The sequence below is a fragment of the Lagopus leucura genome, unplaced genomic scaffold (assembly GCF_019238085.1).
Source record: "Lagopus leucura isolate 7727_CA_CO unplaced genomic scaffold, USGS_WTPT01 Super-Scaffold_100048, whole genome shotgun sequence".
In the NCBI taxonomy this organism is placed as follows: domain Eukaryota; kingdom Metazoa; phylum Chordata; class Aves; order Galliformes; family Phasianidae; genus Lagopus; species Lagopus leucura.
The window spans coordinates 1-20,429 of NW_024962294.1; the positions used below are offsets into that span (position 1 = coordinate 1).

At 57.9% G+C, this 20,429-nt stretch overlaps 1 protein-coding gene across 7 annotated transcripts in view; it reads right to left on the reverse strand.

Moving 5' to 3' along the window:
* Positions 1–2,628: 2,628 nt before the first annotated feature.
* The window catches only part of LOC122187500 (microtubule-actin cross-linking factor 1-like), a 74,558-nt gene continuing 56,757 nt past the window's right edge, over positions 2,629–20,429 (reverse strand). For 3 of the 7 annotated variants that reach the window (XM_042885047.1, XM_042885045.1, XM_042885048.1), the window contains 18 exons: positions 19,447–19,596; positions 19,131–19,364; positions 18,592–18,804; positions 17,702–18,211; positions 17,428–17,604; positions 16,876–16,999; positions 16,441–16,649; positions 15,883–16,200; positions 14,955–15,121; positions 14,112–14,268; positions 13,570–13,687; positions 12,345–12,407; positions 11,474–11,715; positions 10,956–11,085; positions 9,999–10,198; positions 8,627–9,122; positions 6,609–8,080; positions 2,629–2,742 (listed from right to left, as the gene is read on the reverse strand). In XM_042885047.1, the coding sequence (XP_042740981.1) occupies positions 2,692–2,742; positions 6,609–8,080; positions 8,627–9,122; positions 9,999–10,198; positions 10,956–11,085; positions 11,474–11,715; positions 12,345–12,407; positions 13,570–13,687; positions 14,112–14,268; positions 14,955–15,121; positions 15,883–16,200; positions 16,441–16,649; positions 16,876–16,999; positions 17,428–17,604; positions 17,702–18,211; positions 18,592–18,804; positions 19,131–19,364; positions 19,447–19,596 (5,031 nt within the window). In that variant the 3' untranslated portion in view covers positions 2,629–2,691. The remainder of the gene's footprint in view (positions 2,743–6,608; positions 8,081–8,626; positions 9,123–9,998; positions 10,199–10,955; positions 11,086–11,473; positions 11,716–12,344; positions 12,408–13,569; positions 13,688–14,111; positions 14,269–14,954; positions 15,122–15,882; positions 16,201–16,440; positions 16,650–16,875; positions 17,000–17,427; positions 17,605–17,701; positions 18,212–18,591; positions 18,805–19,130; positions 19,365–19,446; positions 19,597–20,429) is intronic. The other 4 variants (XM_042885046.1, XM_042885050.1, XM_042885049.1 and 1 more) reach the window with 4 other exon arrangements.

Here is a 20,429-nt window from a genome sequence, read left to right on the forward strand (position 1 = left end):
GGGGCTGCAGCCGGGGCCGCGCTCCCGTCTCTCCTCCGCCTTTTGTGCTCAGCGGCCGGGCCGGGCGTGCAGCCGCCCCCGCGGGCAGCCCGGGGCCGGCGCCGCGGACGGCATGGCGCGGGTCCGCCGCTCCGCTCCTGTCCGCTCTTCCCTCCGACGCCGAGCCCGAAGTTGGCGCTGCCGGAACAAAAGGCCGCCGCGCAGCGCACGCCGCGGCCCCACTCCTCTCTCGCTGAGAGCGCCGGGCTCCCGCGGCGCTGCCAACTCCGGCGGAGGGCGGGCGGAGGGAGGAGGGCCGGCGGGGCGGGGGCGGCCGGGGGGCGGCGACGCGGGCGGGGCGGGGCGGGCGGCCGCCCCCTCCTTCCCTTTTTCCCTGCCTCCCTTCCTTCATCCCTCCCTCCCCGGGCGCCGCAGTCCCCCCAGGGCTCCGCTCCGGCACCCCCTGCCCGGACCCGGGGGGCTCTCCGCGGCGGCCCGGGGCGGCCCTTCCCCGCTCCGACGGAGCTCCTCCTCCGAGGGGAGGCGGCAGCGCGCAAATCCCCCGACAAAGAGCAGCAACGCCCTGCTCGGCGGCGGCTCCCCCGCGCCCCGGTCGCTTTTGTCCGCGGAGGGAGGCCCGGAGCGGCTGTATACCGGAGGAGCGGACCGGATTTCCGACAGCTCCTGCCGGGCTGAGCGAGGGGCTGCCCGACCCTAATAAGAGGCCCGGGCCTCTTTCGCCGCCATCCCGGGCAACAAAGAGCCGCACGGACGTTGGCTGCCGCCGTGCTGCCACCGCAGCTCAGCTCCCGTCCCGCCAGGACGAGCGCCGGCTCTGTCCCGCGCCCATCGCCCCGCTGCCCCCATGCATGTGGGTCCCGGAGCCTGGACCGCGTGCGAGGGCTCCCGCACAGCCGGGAAGGGGCGGGGGGCGGTGTGGGGGGGAGCAGCAGCGTGATTCACTGCTCCGGAGCGATGCTGAGCAAAGTCACAGACTTGGAGAGAAAACGAGAGCTTGGAGCAGCCCCAGCGCATCTCCAGGCAACGGACCCCCAGGCTGCACGCAGCAACGCGCTTTGCCGAGCGGCACGGCAGGTGCTGCGCTTGCAGAAGGGGCGGTGTGAGCCTGCGCCCCAACGGAGCCCCGCACTGCAACTCCACTGAGCTGAGAAACCGGAGCCAAGGAGGGCTGGGAGCCGATGATTCGGGCGAGCTGCAGGTGCTGCTGCCTCCAAACCTTTGGGATTCAGCCGAGGCCAAAGCAGCAGCTGCGACGCACCCGGCTCCTTTGCTCCGTGGGAGCAGCAGCTCCTCCACGGGGACGGTGAACTGTGGCCAAACCAGTCCAACGCCGCACCCACAGCGCCTGCCCTCCCTCCCCAGAGGTGGAAATGAGGAAAGGAGAAAGGTTCCAGCGTTATGAAATGTGTCTAATTGCCTGAAGCACTCAGTCGAGCTCTTTGCACACGATGGGGAATCTTAGGAAATCCCTTTTCTTATTTCCACAATTCAACGTAGCCAAGGAAAAGAGCTGGACATGCTGTGCTGGGAGCAGATCGAGAGGTGCTGGACCCCGGCCACCCCCTGCCTGCTGCTTTGCCACCCCAGACCCTCCTTTGAGCAGTGGGGCTCAGCTCGGCACCCACAGCTCTGCACTTTGGGGTGGGTCATTCACCCAGGCTGCAGCACCAGGCGATGGCAGCTACGCTGTGCCATGCGTACTGCGCCGTGCCAGCACAGCTGCCCACCAGCAGAGCGCTGTGGGGCCATTAGGGCTGCAGCCCCTCCAGCAGGAATCCCAGGCATCCTGGCCGGGCGCGGAGGCTTTTTGTTCCACTCCTAGGAACGCTCTCGATGTGGAGCTGACGGCTTCACAGCCAGAAATTCTTTTCCCATTTCCTCACTAAGTCACGTGCCGACAGCAAGCCAAGTCTTCCCCAACACATCTCCCCCATCGCTAAAGCGGTTTGAGAAACGTTCAGCAAGCACTGAAGCCCACGAGAAACCTGCCCTGCCTCGCCTGAGAGCTGAGCTGGAGCTCCTGCAAGTTCCGTGAGCCGGCAAGAAGCCACTGAGGGCCACCACTGCCACCAGCAATGGGGACAGCCATGGGGCCACCAAGAGCCAGCACTGCCCCCAGTGGGCAGGGACAGTGGGGGGGACAAGTGACGGGGCCAAGGGGTGCTGAGGGCTTTGCTGTCGCCTCGGTTGGTGTGATGGGAGGACAGGGCAGGACAGGAGTTCCAGTATGAATTTCTGCTCTTTTGCTGTCTGCACGGCTCTGGTATGTGGAGCTCTGCCAGCTGTGATCTGTTACTGAAATAACGGCTGATAGAGCTTCCAGATTTGCAGCCCTGCAGCCCCAGCTGGTAGCACAGCTAGCGGGATGGGCAGAGGCTGAGCAGTCGCCAGGACGTGGCTTTGGCTCCATCGGTGTCCCTCTCCTTGAGCCTCATTGAGCCAAATGTAACCTCAGTCCCACAGGTGCTGCCCACCACGAGGGACAGGTCACCCCAGAGCCGCCCCGAGGTTCCCCCGATGCCACATCCTCAGGATGAAGAACTTCCAACTCCCCTCTCAGAGGATCTTTCAGACTTGTAAGGCTGCAGGAGGAGCATCCCGAGCCACAGGTTTCCAGCCTTCCTCATATGGTCGCCATCTCCGGAGCGCAGGGTCCACGTGCCGCCCCGTCACGGGGTGATGTCACCCTGTTTACGACTGCGCTACATCCTGCTGCGGCCCCTGCTTACATGGGAAAGCGGGCTTTGGAAACCAATGTATTTTTAGCTTTCTTATAATGCATCTCAGCAGCTGGAAATGAGGGAGCTGCCTTGTGTAATGATCACGAGAGCACAGAGACAGCACAAAGTGTCTGATGGACACATCGCTGTGAGCGCACCGAGCGTCTTCTTCATCCTCGGGGCTCCTCATCCTCACCTGCTGTGGGTTTGGCCTCTACAATGATGGTGCAAAGTGCCTCCAGAGCTAAACACACAAGCAGCTATTTGGGTTTCACTGGGATTTGTGCCAGGGAGGTGGCAAGTCATGCTGTACGGCTTTTGCTGCATTTGTCCTAAGTTCAGAGGGATTTCTTTATCTCCCTTTCAGTGCCGTTGCTCTTCCCCTTCTAAACTCTCTCCTTTAGCCGTATCTCTGGATTTGGTGTTTCTGTGCACTGTAAGGTGTGCGGTGCTGCGTGGGCAGCCTGGAGCTCACTGTATGCTCCATGATAATCCCATCTGCCTGGCTCAAGGCTGCCTTCAAACTGATTTTGGGTGTCGGCCCCCACACATTCATCCACTGCTGCCTTTGCACAGAGCTTTTAGCACTGCCCTACAACCCGGCATCCAGTGGTGCCCAGCCTCGGAGGGGCCCAAGGTGGGAGGCAGAGCCTGCGCCTCACCTGGGATCCAAATCCCCACCCCTAGAGCTGGACCCACGTGTGGCCCTGCGGCCGTCCTGTCCTACGTGGGGTGGGGGTCAGCAGGGAGGGCTGAGTGATGGGGCGGTGAATGGAGGGCTCTGTCAGAAGTGAGGTAAGCGCGTTATCATGCCGAGAATCCTCTGGATGGGAGACATTTTAAATCACTCCTCCAGCAGAAGAATTGGCAATTGTTCCGTGAGCGGCGCTGAGTAATGCAGCCTGAGCTGCTCCCCACGCAGCCTCCATTCTGCTCAGCCACCCCCAGCCCCACGCCGGACGGTCGGTGCTGGGCAGGCCTGGCCATAGGGCTCACTCCACTGCAGCCCCTGGGGCCACGTCCCACCCTTGCTCCTCTGCTTCCTCCTCCTCCTCCTCCTCCTCCTCCTCCTTCTCTTGTGCTGGGCCCCAGCGCAGTATTTTTAGCATCCCCTGGAAACACCACCACCAGCTGATGAACCTCCTCTGCAGGAGGACATTCCTATGAACATCTCCCCTGGCAGAGTTACCAAGGCATGAGCGTGTGGGTGGGTTCAGAATAGCAACCCAAGCTGACCCCTAAAAGGCTCTGTCAGATCTCAGCAGAGCAGTGTTGTGAGTTGAGAACACAACCTTGCTACAGGTCGGTCTCAGCAGCTCTCAGCTTCTGCTCGGGTTCGCTTTGGCCGAACAGAGTAACCAAACTGTGCCAAATGCCACCGAGGTGCTGTGGGCTGGGACCTGGGCAGCTCCATTGCTGACAGCCCCATTGGTGACAGCACTGTGACCACAACCCTGCGCACAGAGCAGGTGGGGACAGCTGCTGAGCCCACTCCCACCCTTATCATTGCCTTTCCAACAAGGAGATGGTGCCTTTAAGGCAGCTCAGCAGCTGTCAGAGAGGAGGCATTTCTGCGTGTGTTGCTGATGCTCAAAATAATGCCCAGAGATACTTTAAGTAGGTTTGGAAGGCGTTCAACGAGGAGGCACCGCCACGCGCCCCACTCCTGCCCCGACCCACCCAGCTGCCCGGAGCCACTGAGCATTCCTATGGGGGCACAGAAGGGTGAAAAATACCACTGGGGCTGCGAGGTATGGGACCACGGGACCCCTCCCCAGGAGGATCCCACACAGGACCACGGTTTCCCCTGGGAGGACCCCACCGCCGCTCCGGGGCTCACCAGGAGCAGCAGCCGCTCCCCGGTCAGGGCTAATTAGGGTTAAACGGGGAGAACCTGGAGCAGAATTAGAGCAGCATCTGAATGGGGAGATGACAACGTTGCTCATGGCCCGGCTCACGGCATCGCCGCTCCATCTGAGCACGGAGGGGTGCTGCAGGGCTCCATGGGCCCTGGGCAACCCGGCCCACTCTACTAAAGTGGAGTGTGCCATAAGTTACTGCTGTCCAGGGATTCTCCCTCCCTCCATCCTTAAGCACAAAAGCTTTGTTGGCACAGAACAGCCTTGCCTAAGCACAGCGCGTTGAGCAATGCGGGGCTCCCATCACCTCCCAGTGCTGCTGCCATTCCTCCCCCATCCCACCCGTGCACTGAGGGCCCGGCGGGGTGAGAGCCAGGGCTGTCTGCAGGCAGGAGAAGGAAAATACATGGGGAGCTGCGAGCGTCAGCTGCTCCAAACATCAGCTGCTGCAGCCCCAGCCAGCCCTCAATAGATCTCCTTTGATTAAAACATGGACACAATGAGTCCAGAAGTGCCCACCTTTGTCAGGGCTGCTTGGTGAGGTGCTGGGAGCCCTGGGGCCACACCTAATTTGCATCTCATTTACACAGTTGTTCATTAAAATTGATGCCCTAGGACACGCTATCTGCTCACACCCCACACAGCCACCCCAACCCCTTGGAGGGAGCCCCATGAGGAGGCTTTGCAACGATCTGCTCTGCACCACGCACATTCCTCGCTCTCTGGATGAACCGTGCATGAGAGGAATGCTGCTTCGAACAGTGATTGCTCCATCACCGCTTCTCCCCCAGTTCATCCTCAGGCAGGAAGGAGCAAAACTCACTGCTGCAGCTTTCATTTTCCCCACTGAGCTTTCCTCAAACAAAGACCCCAAAGTGCAATGAGTGCCTCCAAATGAGGTTGCACCACGGGGTAAGGGGTCATCCCCAGGGCCATTGCTCCACCAGCCACGCAGGCTGGAAACTCCTCCCTGGCTATACTTGGTGCAAGCAACTGCACGGTGTTCAGAGATGAAATTAAATCCCTTCCAAACAATACAATTTTAATGCCGCCCAACATGAAAGATAACAGCAACATATGGGAGCTCAAGTCTGTAAGGCTTCAGAGTTTTTTTGGATGGGCAGCCCCCAAAACAGAAACACCTCAACCTAACGCAGGACTCACAGGGCGATAGAATGGGACCAATTAGCCATGAGATGAAAAGTCAGTGGCTGTAGAAATGCCTCCCTGCCCCGCTCCCTGCTATTGCCAGGAAACAAGCAGCGAGATGTAAGTCAGCTCATCATCAGCACATCAACAATACGAGTTTCACAGCAAGAAAACTCTAGGAAGGTTAATGTAATGAACGTAGAATAACAGCATGACCCAACAACACAATGCTGTTTAAAAAATTACAGTACTCAAACACACTCCAACTCTTTTCTCAGTATTTTATGCAAGCCTCAGTGGTCCCCAGCAGCTCTTGGCTGGAAACACGAAAACCACCCAACAAAGTGAACTTTGCCTTGGTGTCTCTCCCCGTGTGTCTTCCACCCACCACAGTTTATCTGTGGCTTTATTTGCACCCAAGGCAAGAAGAAATGGATGCACGTGTGTTCACAGAAATGAACAACATGTGGGAACGGTGCACCAGGTAGAAAGACCTGCTCAGGTTATGCCAACATCCCAACACATTCCCTCCTCCCCCAAACCTACAATCAACCACCTCCAAAGGCCCAGGAGGCACTGGCCCACCATAACACACTGCAAGGAGAGGTGGGAAAAGACCTTTTTCCTCCCAGTCCCAAAATCTTACTGCATCTTTTCAGCGCAGACTATCAAGGCCAGCAGTTGGTTTTGTATCCTCCAAAGCAACAGCATTTTACTGCATCCAAAATGCCAACATAGCAAAAAAACCAACGGAGCCACAACAGCTCGGTTCCCTGCTCCTTCCCAGCAGACATCGGTCCTATCCAAAAGACCACAGCACCAAAGGACAGCCCTCAAACACAAAGAGCCACGTAAGAAATGCTGCAGCACAGGGACCTACCTTGAAGTCGGCCAGCTGCTGGTTGATGGTCTCAACCTCGGTGCCCACCACCCCCTGCAGAGCCTCGCTCTCCTCCGCCGCCGCCGCCATGTGGCTCAGCTCCTTCAATCTGCTGTAGAAGTCCTCGACGCGTGCCAGCGTGGTCTCCACCTGCTCCTGTCGGCTCCTGCCCCTCTCGGTCAGCTTGCTGCACTGCTTGCTCAGCGTCTCCAGTTCACGTTTCAGCCCCAGTAAATCGGGGCTCCCCTCATCCTCGAGCATCTGCTTGCATTCACTTTCAGAAGCCTCGATATCGGCCTTCAGCCCCTGCAGCTTGCCCAGGAACGTGCGAACGTCCTCTGCCTGGGACTGCAGGCTGTCGGTGTCCCTCCCGGTGGGCCCCATTCCGTCCAGCTCATCGTCGAGGTCTGCCAGCTGCGAGAACATCTCCCTCACCCGCCCCGTGAACTGGCCGATCCCTTCCAGCTTGTTTTCCATCAGCACGCAGCAGTCATTCACTTTCTGCCTCATTGCTTTGAACTCTTCCTGAGCCACCTCCGCTTGGCCCAGGAGCTGGGAGCAGTCTGACCCATCGGGAGCGTCTTCCACCAGCCCTCGTGTGAAGTGCTTCAGGTAATCCACCTGCGGCTCCAGCGCCTGCAGCGCCTCCTGCTGCGCCCTCAGCTTCTCCAGGTTCTTGTTGCTGCAGGCTTGCGGCCCCAGAGCCTCGAAGATCTCCAGCTGGTGCTTGGCCCCTTCCAGCTTCTTCTCGATGTTCCTGAAGCTCTCCTGGAACTCCTTGAGCCTCTGCGCCATCTCGTCGATGGAGCCTGTCTTGGCTTGCAGCTCCTCCGTGATGGCGTCCATCTCCTGGTTGATCGCAGCCTTCTCGTCGCGGATGTCGTCCTCGTCGCTCTGCGAGGCGTCGATCAGGATGTCGGCGGCGCTGTTCAGCATCTCCAGCACCGAGCGCCGCTTCTCCACATCGCTCAGCAGAGCCCTGGAGCGCAGCAGCGTGGCCTCCAGCTGCACCGGGTCCAGCGTCACCTCCAGCTCCGACATCTTGGCCTTGCAGTCCTCCACCCAAGGCAGGAGGTCCTCTGTGTGCCTCTGGTACTTGTGGGCTTTCTGCAGGCAGTCCTTCAGCTTGGAGTGCCTGTCGGCAGCCTGCTTGCTCAGCTCTTCCCAGTGCGTTTTGAGGCTGACCAGCTGGTTTTGCAGAGCGGTCTTCTCCTCCCCTGGTTGGACAGAAAGCAGCAACGATTCCCCCTCAGCCACGATCATCTCATAGGAGCCACTGTGTTGGTTGAGACTCTTCTGGAACTCCTCTTGCTCCTGAATTTGGCTCTGGAGCCTCTCCAGTCTAGCAGAAATAGGTTGGCTCCGAGCTTGCTGGCACAGTTTGTCATCGAGCCAGGCCCTGAGTTCATCAAACATATGCTGGAACTGCTGGGAACTTGCAAGCGCGGTCTGCAGTCGGTTCATCCGGTCGGCTGCAATGGAAATAAGATTAGAACGCAACAATTAAGCTGGAATCAAATAAGCGAAGGGCAATTATTTAAAATCATCTCAGATGCACCAACTGTGTTTTGATTAACAGGAAGGAGTTTTCCATTGCATCACCAGCGTTGCTCACTGGTTCATGAATTTTTTAAGCAATCAGTAGGGATAACGCAGTAGTCTCTGCGGCCCTGACCAATTTCTAAGCGCCATCTCTTACAACACAGAAAGGGAAACCCAACCTGAGAGTGGCCATGAGGTTTCTCTGCCCCCATTCTGAAGTTGAGGCACAGCTGTTTTGTTCCAGGCGCAGTGCATGCCACCAGTGGGATGAACTGTCCAGGCTCAGGTATGCCTGGAGCGAGAAATCTCCCGTGCTTACAGCCACTTGAACACCCACAAAGCACCTCAGTAAAAACGATAAACAGTCCTTTCCCTGCTATTCTTAGCAGCCCAGTGATGGGTGAGCCCTCTGGCAACAAGCAAGGGGTGGAGCTCGACCTCTCAGCATCCCTTCTCACACCTCCGTGCTGTCTCACCTGCCAGGTCTTCCAGTCCTTTGAGAGGAAGAGCCACTGTTTCAAGCCGTTTCCGCAGCTCATCTTTGAGGTACTGCTCCCCAATCAGAACAGACAGGTCGTCACAGAGCATCTGAGCCTCTGCAATCTCCTCCTCCAGCTGCTCAAGGTCCGAGCGGATCTCGCTGGTCTCCTCCAGCTGCTGCTTCACGGCGTCGGGCTGCGTGCTGACGGCAGATTGGCTGCTCAGGCGCTGCCCGACCGCCTTCACCTTCTCGGAGAGGCCCTGGAGGAGCTCCTGGTACTGGGTGCTCTTCACTATGGCTTGGTCAATTTGGCTGGAGCGGGAGTTGAGGCGTTCTGTCAGCTCGGACCATTTCTGGTTGACCCCTTGGAGCTCCTCCCGCACTTGGTTGGTGGATGGGGAAACATCCCCGGGGCCAGTGAGGATGCTCTGAGCTGCCTGGTTGAGCTGCTCGTGCTGTTGTCTGCGAGATTCAAATTCCTTCAGCATAAACTGAAACAGAAATAACATAAAAATGTTTGCATGAAACTGACAGCTCCAAGTACACACAGCCAAAACAAACCAGACCTCCAAGGGCTTCAGCCAGCCCACAGAGCCCCTAGGAGCAAAGCAAGATGCCCCTGGGATGGGACGGCAATTGGGCAATGCAATTTACAGTGACCACGCAACTCAAAAAGCTGAGAGTCTGTGACTGCAGTGATAGAGCACTTTGCTTTCTCTCTTATTTGTCCTACTGCTGCATAATGTAACATAAACCAGTCAGATGGGAATCTAATTATGCTAACGAGGGCCTTTCATTTCGTGACGCGGCCGGCCGCTTACGGACATGGCAGTATTTGGAAGCAGTCGGTAGGGGCTGGCAGCCCAGTGGTGGGCAGCATCAGCAAGTCCTGCAGAGCATCAGCACAGGTCTTGTTTAAAGCAATTTCACTCTCCAACAGGGGCCAAGTGATTCACTGATGAGTCAGTCCAGAGCAGGGAACCAAGCACTGCACCTGTCTCAACTTATCCACAGCAGTTTGCACTCAGCAGGGCTTGGTGGACTTAGGAGCAGAACCCTGACATCACCAACCCTGGAAATGCTCCAGAACCATGGAGATGTGGCACTGAGGGACGCGGTCAGTGTCCCTCACTGTGGGGGTGGGATAGAGTTGGACTGGTACCTCAGATGTCTTCTCTAACCTGAATGATTCTGCGTTCTACGAGTGGGCATGGTGGAGATGGGTCAATGGCTGGACATCGTGGTCACAGACATCTTTTCCAACTTCATGACCACATAATTCTACGAAGGAGTGCCATCTTCCACCCTGTGGACCACGAGCAGCACCTCTTTCTTCACCCCTAGCCCATGAGGTAGGACCAGCTCACCTGGACCTGCTGCTTCTGTGCATTCAGCATGTTGGGGTCGATGGAGAGGGGTCCCAGCACACTCATCATCAGCTCCTTCTCCATCAGCCATGGCCGCAGCTGCGCCTCGGCTGCCTGGAAGCTGGCCAGCTGGTTGGCTGACTCCTCCAGCTTCTGCTGCCGCTCGGCCGTCGCCTGGCTGGCGCGTTCCCACCTGCAGTCTGCACAGAGCTGGTGTTGGCTGCGCTTCCCGGGGCTGAGACGGCTCCGCACCCTCCCCATGCTTCACCCAGGACAGAGTCCTCTGCTTACACCTAGCTCTAGCCACTCTCCGTCTAAGAAGCCACTACCCATCCCTGATGGTCTCGAAGCGCACAGAATAAACCTCACAAGCAGCACGGCTGCGATGCAGGCACTGCTGCCTCCAGCTCGTGTGACCTTGGAGAGCCCCCTCACACCTCCGGCTCAGACACAGCTCCGATAAATGGGTGCTCCCATGTGTGTCAGCCCTCAAACACCACGTTCGTATCTCCTGGATGGAGAACTCCATAAACGTGTTCCTGCCATTTCAAAGCAGGGACTCTGGGCTTCTTTTTAAACACATTGCCTTGTTTAGTCAACATTCAATTACCTGCAGTACCCTCACTAACGACCGGAATTTCATATCTAGCAATGCAGCTTTTAATCAAAGTAATCAACTCATGCTGCTGACGCTTTTTTTTTTTCTTTTTTAAAGAAGTAATTTCAGGAGACAAGTCTTTAAAATATACATCCATCATAGAGATTTCGTTAATCAGAACAGAGCTTGTCTCTGGAACACCTTGTGCACCAGACAGCTCGGAGATAAGTTCGCTATTTACTGAATTCTAATTAGAAGCGACTGCTCTGCTGTGACTTTGGAGTCGTCCTGCAGTCCGGAATCACTTCTAATGTGATGCCACAAGACAGAAACCTCATGACAGAGCTGCAGGCACTTACTCAGGTCTTCCTGCATCTTCTTCCAGTTTGCTGCTTCTGGAGAATCTGGATATTTCTCCAGCAAGCCAGAAAGTGCTTCCTTTACCTTCTGGATCTTTCCAGAATTCTGTTCCAATTCAGCCAGAAATGCCTGGAAAAGGACCGATGGAACTTTGTTAGAAACAGTGCAAAAGAACAGAGTCACTGAGGAGGAACGGAGCAGCAGCTACAAGCTGGAGAAGAACAATTTCTGCTCTTTGCACTTTAATGGAATCGCTTCATTTTTCAGCAGCAGCAGCACAAGCCAGCTTGGCTCCCAGAGCACCACGGATGGGAAACGGCTTCCCACAAGGAGCTGGGAGGGCAACATCAAGCCCTGCAGAGCCAAATAAACGCCCGGGAGCAGAGGGTGGGCTTCTGCCCCACCTCGAGGGGATGCCCCAGGGCAGATCCAGCACTTCCACCTGGCCGCAACAACAACAACAACACCTGGCCTGCTGGTGAGGACGCCTGACGCAGCTTCGCGCTCATGCGCTTACCTTGTTGTGTTCGGCCTGAGCCCGCATGGTCTCCGTCTTGGTGGGTGAAGAGGAGGCTTCCAGCTCCGACAGCGTCCGCTCCTTTGACTCCAACCACTGCAGCACAGCGCCCGCCTCCTCCTGCACTGCCTGCATCCTCTCCAGCATGGCCGAGAGCTGCTGCAGGCGCTCCCGCAGCGCCGTGCCGAGACCCTTGTACTGCCGGCTGATGTCCGACACGTCGCATTGGATCTCGGTCAGATCTATTGCCAAAAACAGCAGCGTGGGATGAGAAGTGCGGCCCCAGAGCACGGCGCTGTCAGGCACAGACTCAGCTCCAGGCAGCCGGCTGAGCTGCACTGTCACTCACTGCCATCGCGTCACCCCAGCGCTCTCCCCCAGCACCACCAATGCGTGTTGACAGTTTGCAAACAAAGCAAACGTCCTCACGTCTGTGAGACTGATGCAAGCTGAGCCCCACCGCTGCAGTGTCACTGCTGAGACTCTGCGAAGCAACATGACACGAAATACCAAGCCATTTTTATGCACCTATTATCTCATTGAACTGGTGACCTAACAGCAGATATCGGGCAATAATTAAAATTGCTCTTCAGTCGGAAGGATTGGAAGGCATTATAAGCCCTCGAACCAATGGGTTTAACTGCAGGCCCTGCAACAATCTCCATCTATCAGCCCTGGCACCATCTGACGGCGTCGGGGCAATGCCTGTCCTTCAGCCTGACCCACATCCACACCGCCGGTGTCACCGAGCCCATCTGCAGGCTCACTTCACTTCCACAGGATGCTGGTGGTATCACACTGGGGCTGATGTCTCACGGATGGAAATACACAGACAAAGCGGATGGGGACGCGGCCAGCGGAGCGCTCTCACCTTTGCAAGTGTGGAATCCATTCACGCTGCCCAGAGGCCCTCCCACTGCGGGCAGCACAGAACCTGAGCGGACGGGACGGGGACAGACAGGGGGACAAGACAGACGTGTTAGGGCTGCGTGCAGCAAGCAGACAGGAACGCAGTGTGACAACACAGCCCTGTGGCACTGAGCACACTGATGGCACTCGGGATGTGGCTCTGCTGTGCGCCCCGCAAAGCTGCTGCCCTGAGTGTGATTTTGTGAGCTGAGGCTTTGCAATGCCTTCACCAGAGGGATTAGCTCCCCAGAAGAGATTAATTCCCTCTTATTCTCCTTTCCTTATGGAATAAAACTCTTTAAATCTTCCCTAGAGCTCTGCTAGGAGGCACCACACGTGTCCCGCTTTGGGAAGTGCTGCAGACATCACAGTTACACTTTGAATCAAAAGGGGATTCTTCAGAAACGCCAGCTGCTCCCTTTCTGCCCCTCATGTGTAAGGGACTGCAGCTTCCAACACCGCCCCAGCTTTGAAAAGGGGAAGGGGACCCCTGTGCTGGTGGTGCCACGCAGGGGATGAGCCAGCTCCAAACGACAGCCCCCATGAATCCCTGACACCTGACCTACATCCCTCCTCTTTTAGATATCTGACAGCGCTCTGAGAGAGAAGCTGAGCTTTGTCTGGTAATGCATGCCAGCTCCTGGTTCCACACACCCTGCAGGCTGTTCTTGGAAGTTCCCCATTGAACTGTTCAAGTTAACCCCAAAAGATAAGCACAGACTGTACATTCCCATAAAGGCCCATCAGAAGGGAGAGTGCAGGGACTTGTTCTCACGAGCTGGAAGTTTCCAAACAAACCAGGCATAATCTCATTGCTTCACAGACTCAAAGCCAGAAAGGAGATCTGTAAATCATGCCTGAGCACTGCAGCCTCCCATTCCAAGTGGATACGGAGCCCACACCTGTATATGAGGCCCAGACCTTCCAGTGCTGAGCACCAACACAGTGATCACTATAGGGCAGCCCCGGGCACCAAGCTGCTGTGCCTCGTGCTGGTGGGCTCAGAGCACACAGCTGATGCACAAAAAAACAGCCTGACCGCTTGCTGGCCTGGACCACCTCTGAAGTCATCTCAAGTTTGGTTAAACGGGGAAGTAACCATTTCTGGCTCCGTGCAGGCTAACAGAAGCTGCTCATGGAGCTCCTTGAAGGAAGGAGCCCCCCTCATGAGCAGGGCTGCCACTCACCCGCCTTGGTCTGACTGTCTGGGGCCGTGATCTCCACAATCAGGTTCTCCAGGAGGGTCCCCCTGTGGCTGAGTTCCTCCACCTGCGGGCCCTTCCCTGACCACTCCTCCAGCAGCTCCTGTGTGGGGGCAAAGGCTGCAGTCAGTGGCTGCTCTGACAGCGCTGCATATCCATCCCACAGAGCCCTCGTGCCAACCCACAGGGATGCTGCAGGACCCCCAGTGTGGCCCTGGAATTGTTTGGGTCCCCAGGACATGTCCTGATTTAAAGCTGCCTTTGATGTTAGGAAGGAGAAGCACACGGCAACAAATCGTAAATCCCTGACAAAGCAGGGGAGGAGTAGGGAAGGGAAACGTGCTGTATGTGGGAGGATCACTGCTCTGCTCCTTCTGCACACGAGGGGATGTCCACACACAACAGGGGGTTGCAGTCCAGCAGGAAAGCATCACCCAGAGCACAAAGTGCCCCCAGGACACTGAGCCCTGAGATTTATTCCCCACTCCAGCATTTTCACAGCAGCTTCTCCAGCTCCCTCTGCCCACCTGGACCCACTGCCTGCGCTGCTGTAGCTCCTGGGTGCCCAGCGAGGTGTCCACAGGTGGCACTTTGCCCTCGCTGTCCTTCAGCCACTTCCGCAGGGCTGCCACCAACGTTCGGAACTCGTCCAGCTGCTCCTGGCAGGATGAGGCGTCCCTTTCTCTGCGAGTGAAAAGGTTTTGGGCAGTCAGAGCTCGTGCTTTGCCTCGCAATTACCGCTGCTTGAATGCAGCACAGTTGTGTCTCCAAGAACCCAGCTTTTTATTATCAGCAGCAGATGCTGCTTAGGAACTGTGTGCACGATGCGGGCCAACACGGGGCGCGGGGCAGCCTGGGGCTCACACTGCCCGGGGCTGGGAGCAGCCTGCTGCACGGTGCTGACCAACAGGGGTTAGCATGGAATTCTGCTGCTTTTGCCCCATAACCTCCTTTGCAGTTAGGGAGCTGGGAGATGTAGCTTGCAACCCCCCCAGAGACACAGGCAAGCTGCTGCTCCAACGCTACTCGTGCTACCAGGGCCGATCCACGCTCAGGATGCTTTAAAGCACCTCTAACCCAACACCAGGGACCACCCTGCTCTGCCCCGTCACCCGCCATGCCCCCAGCCCGCTCCCGCAGGATGGGCCGGGCAGCCCACGCGCTCGGAAATGTGCGAACGCGGCTCTGCAGCACCGGGAAACGTTCCAGCCGCCCCCAGCCGGGGCTTTTTATAACGTGTCAGCTGCAGAGCTGCGCTGTGCTCCCGGCGTGGGATGGGGAGGCAGGAAGGCTTTGCTTGTGCCCCCCCTGCAAAAGGAGAGCAGACGGGGCCCTGCTCAGGCTGAAGGCTCGGTCAGGCTGAGGCTCACCTCTCCTTTGCCGCCTTCTGCAGCTGCAGGAACTCCTCCTTCAGATTCTGCAGCTTTTCCTGTTGTGCAGCAGCGCCGGGCACAAAGCTGCTGGCACCCAGCTCCACAGCCAGCTGCTCCAGGGCAGCCAGGTCCTCCTGGTGCTGCCCCATCTCCATATTCAGCTCCTGCCAGAAGCAAAGGGTGATGCTGGCTGTGCCCCCAGCGGATTTGGGGAGGGGGATGAAGGGGATGGCCCTGGTGAGCTGCAGACCCTCTGCAGGCAGCACCGTGCATTGCACCAGAGGCAGACAGACAGTAGGACTCAGGACCGCTGCTCCTGAAGCTCTGGCTCAGCACATCCCACAACCAGCTGAGGACCAAATCCCACTTCTCCCTGCCTTGCCCTGGTGCTGACTTAAAGTCACACAGCGAACATGATGGGGAAACCCAAAATGGGCCAACCCGAACCCAGCATAGCATGAACATCAGCAGGAGCTTTTCTGCATCTGTGGGCAAACCGTGCCCCACAGAACAGCACTTGTAGGGAACCTGAGTGAAGAATTCGCACAGTCGCTGCTGGCCACCAGGACTCACTGCTGTGTCACATCCTGTGCTGCACTTGCTGCCAACACTTGGGTGTTTTGCTTATTAACCAATGGAGGCTTTAATTGGTAAATCCTCACTATATTTGGATCGGGCCCTAGGAGACTGATCCTGTCAGAAGTTTGGGCTGGATCCAAAGAAATGCCATTCCCATCTCTCACGGCTGCAAACGGCCTCAGCTGCTCCAGCCTCGCTCCCTTCCTCAAGCAAGCAGCAGGTTCCTGCGGCCTGGGAGCAGCGGGGGCTGCGTGGGCAGGATGAAACCCCACAGAACGGCAGCATCCAGGAGCCCTGTGCAGGCAGAACCCACTTCCTCCCTTGGGCAGGGGAAGGCACAGCTCACCTGGAGGTGCTGGGAGAAGTGAGCGATGTCTTGCTCTGGCTGGTTCCCGGATGCCAGCATTCGCGCTCTGCTCTCCACGAACTGCTGCAGCTTCTCTGAGAGCTGCTCGTACTGCTCCACCTTGGGCAGGAGAGCCTTCAGCACCTCCTCTTTCTCCTGCTGCTGCTGGCACAGCCTTCCAAAGTGCTCTGCCACCTCTGCCAGTTTGCCCTGCAGGGCAGCAGCCGTGCTGCCATCCGCTGTCTCTGCAAAGCGCGTCACCATCTCACGGGTGGCTTCCAGGCAGCTCCTCTGCCGGGCGATGTCCTGCTTCAGCTTCTGGTGGGAGCACACACACAAAGGACAAAACTGAGCAGGGACAGAGGCTGCACTGCCCCATGGCACAGCAGCACGCGTTTGTGGGTGCACCCTCCCCGGAGGTGCTTGAGGCCACAGAGGGGCAGCCTGAACTGGTGGGAGGCAATCAGCCCATGGCAGAGGTTGGGACTGGATGGGCTTTAAGGTCCCCTCCAACCCAACCACGCTACAGTTCTGTGATTGGGGGCAAGGCAGCCTTACCGCACTGGTGGCCAAGGAGTCCTGGATGGAGGCGGAGGAGAGCGCGCCCGGCTGCTCTGTGCTCAGACTCCTCTCAATATCAGCTACTGAGTGCAGGAGGCTCTCCAGGCTCTCCTGGACGCTCTGGGACTGCGCGATGGATTTCTGCAGCAGGTCTGAGCGCTCGGCCATTTGCTGGGAGAGGATCTGGAAGCGGCTCACGATGGCATCTGCAGAGACCAGCGGAAAGTGGAGCAAATGGCACAGAGCTTCCCACTGAGCGTTCAGAGAGCAGAGAACACCAGGCTCTTGCTGACCTCAAAGGCCCCATCGCTGTGCCTCCACCACTGCCCCGTGTCCCCCAGACGTGACAGATCATGCACCCTCATTGCTTTCCAGTCTGTCCCCATCCATCCCTGCCACACCAGCAGCTGCTCCCTGCTGTTGTTGTTTTACCTGTTGTTTCCTGAATGTGCCCATGGTCAGGGGCCGGCTCTCCTTGCACCTCCAGCAGAGACCGAGCTGCTTTCTGGAGCTTCTCCACTGGCACCTGATGCTCAGCGAGGTTTCCCTGCAGCTGCTGCTTTGGCACAAGACAAAGTCGGCAGTCAGCCACATGTAAGAGACCCTCGCCCATGATGCTCCATTTAAACCCTGAGGATAAACCCTGTCCAGTTAATCAAAAAATCCCACAATGTAGGTCAGAAGGCTATAGGCAGGGCTGACCACAGCACTGGGTCAGGCTGCTTGGGGGCATTCACAATGGGGGAATTTCCTCCCTACATCCCACTGGGACATCTCCTCTGGCCCCTCATCCTCATGCTCAGCACCTCCCAGAACAGCGTGGCTCCAACCTGCAGTGACTGCTGAGCCTGCAGGTACAGCACTGCACCCAACAATATAAGAGCAGCTCGAATCTCTTCCTTGCTGCTGATGTCCAGCACTGGGGCTGCAGAGCAGAGGCTCTGCACGTGCACTCCCCCAGGAAATGACCTGAGCCCCACGCACCCCAGTGCTGGCCAGCTGCTCCTGGAGAGCTGTGGGATCTGAAGAAATGCTCTCTGATAGCAGCTTCCCAACCGCAGCTTCGCTGTCCTCTAGCCACATCTGGAGAGACTCTGCCACCTCCTGGAACTGCTGGTAGTGGTCCAGCAGGGTGCTCAGGTGGGAGCCGAGCTTGGTGCACTGCAAGGCAGCAAAGAGACACAAGAGGAGGATGCACACAAGATGACAGCAAACAGAAAATGCCCAGGAATCCCAGGGTTTGCAAAGCCCTCCATACCTTGGAGTGCAGCGTGGCGTACCGCTGGCTGGCATCCTCCAGCTTGCTCTTCACCACGCTCCCAGATGACCCCGCATCCCCAGCAGCTCCCTCGGCATCCAGCACCTTCTGACCCGACATGGTGACAAAGCGCAGGTCGCCTTTGTGGGAGATGACGTCTTCAGAGAAGCTGCCCTGCCGGAGCAGCAGCTGCCGGAGGGACGCGGGGTCGCCGTCCCCTTTGCACATCCCCTCCAGGTCCTGCTCTGCTTGCTTCAGCCACGCCTCGAACTCCCCGTGGTCCCGCAAGAACTTCTGCAGCTCGTCCCGCAGCACCTGCACTTGTTTCAGCTGCGCCTCGGAACGCGCCAGGGACGCCGCATAGCGCTCCTTCAGCTCCGCCAGCCCGCCCTGCAGCCGGGCCCTCTCCTCCCCAGGCAGGCTGTGGCCATGCTTGTCCAGGAATGCCTGCGCTGCCTGCGTCGCCAGGATGACGTCCTGCTGCTGGGACAGCAGCTCCTGGTGCTGGGCCTGGAACACACCGGCCAACATGCAGCGGTGACCCCCGTGACCGAGGACATTGCACTGAACCCCCACAGCACGTGAGATGGGTGCAGGCAGGCTGTGTGTGCGGCCGAGCCCTGTCTGCCACACCGCAGTGCTAATGAGGCAGGACAGATGTAACCCCTTCTCACTAAGGGCACCGTTCTCTCATTATGCCCATTGCGCCGTGCCTGGTGCCAGCCCCACCTCTGCTCACCACGCATCCTTCAGGTCAGGCAGGAACTTCCCAGGAGTTCCCCATAAGGAAAACCACCCCAGCGTGCGCTCCGGAGGCCAGACCCATCCATCACCCAACCTACAGGCACCACAGGCAGGGAGCTTTGAGGGGATGAGACATGAGCCCTGACCTTCAGCCCCTCGTACTGCTCATCCAGGCTCTCAGCAGTGCTGGCTGCTCCCACCACGTGCCCATCAGGGATGTCATCTGCGCCCTTCCCAGCTCGCTCGGCAGGATGTGGTCTGTACTGTGGGAGCTCTCCCTTCTGCTCCAGCGATGCCACCCAGCTCAGGAGCGCATCAATCTTATTGCTATTCTCCTGCAGCTCTTTGGCAGCTTTCACCTGAAATCACAGAGGCTCTGGGTAAGAATGGTTCCTTTTATCCACGTGTAGCAAAATGCTGCTTCTCACCCCAATGCAACGTGGGGCCACAGGCAGCCTCCACCCCGGAGAGCTGTGGATACATCTCACAGGTGTGTGGGGGCGCTCTGTGCCCACCCTAAGGCTCAACCACTTTGTGACCACACATCCTCCACAACTGGGGCAACGCGAGGGCAGTGAGAACAGTGCATCATTTGACTCATTCAGGGCTCCAAGTGAGCCCGGTTCCATTGAGCAGCCCTCACTGCTCTCAGCCAGGCACAGGGCTGCAGCTCCTCACACGTTACCTTTTCTGTCTCCTGCTGCACTGCAGCAGTCACAGCACTTTCCAGCTCCTTCTGAGCCATCTCTGTCCTCTCCTGCAGGGACTGGTACTGCTCCTTGGCACGCTGAAGCTTTTCCTGCAGTACTGCCAGCTCTCCGGGCTCCATCTTTGCCTTGTTCTCCTCCAAGAACTCCTCTGTGCTTTTTATGATGCTGGCAAAGGAGGCGGCTCGGCTGTGCATGCTCCTCTGCAGCTCCTGGGCAGACAACAGCACGACCCCATCAGGACATTCCCAAGGCAGCACCAACCCTCCCAGCGTCCTGTTTCAAAGCACCGACCTTCACGTCGCTTTGCCTCTGCTGCAAGGCAGGCAGATCTCCTTGCCTGGCTGCTCGCTGCTGCTCCACCAGCGTGTCCTCGGCCGCTGCCAGCCAGGAGCTGAGCTCGGCCAGGTTCTGTGCACAGGCTGCCTGCTGCTCCTGCAGTGTCTGCGGTCAGAGCAGAGGGGGAGAGAGCCGTTAGTGCCGGGGCTGCGCCTCGCTGTGCGCATGGCTGAAAAGCAAGGCACGAGGTTACAGCTGGAGCACCTTCCTGGAGGGGATGCAGCACAGAAACTGGCTTCTGCAGCTCTCCCTGGGCTCTCTCCCCCTCTCACATTCACACACTGCAGGAACGGGGCTGAGGTCCAAAGCCCAGCACAGTGCTGGGGGACTGCAGTGCACATCTGCCACCACTCAAGCAGGTGTCTCTTGTTTTGCTTTTTAAGAACCCCATCCAGATAAAGTTTACACAGCCCTCTCCTGGGAGAGCGCCACCAGAAGTTTCTGTGCCTCTTCCATCCAATGTTCTGAACAGGAAAACTGCACCAGAAACTCAGCTGTGGAGAGCTAACAGCCTGGCAGTGGGCAGCACCACTGTGGAGCCCCAGCTGACCCAGGGCTGGCTTTTGTACATGGGGTTGGAGAGGGAGCCCAGGGGAGAGGAAGCGTTTCTGCAGCTGACCCAGCTCCCACATTTTGCTGCTGGAGAACAGAAGCGCCTGTTTGAGCAATTGAGCATGATGTGGCCTGAGAGTCCCTGCACCGTTTCTCTCCCCTTCCCCATGGGAGGTGAAGGTTTGTGTTTCACTGGGCATTTCACAACGCGATGTACAAACTTGTGCAAAACACTGTGCTTGCGTCTCACAGTCATAAGATAAACAACAGAAGCAAACTGAAAGAGCCTTCTTAAGAGCTCTTCCGCTGCAAAGCGAGTTCTTCCTGGGTTAGGATGGGTGCACACTCAATCTGAAAAAGCAAAGCAAACTGGTTAATACACACAC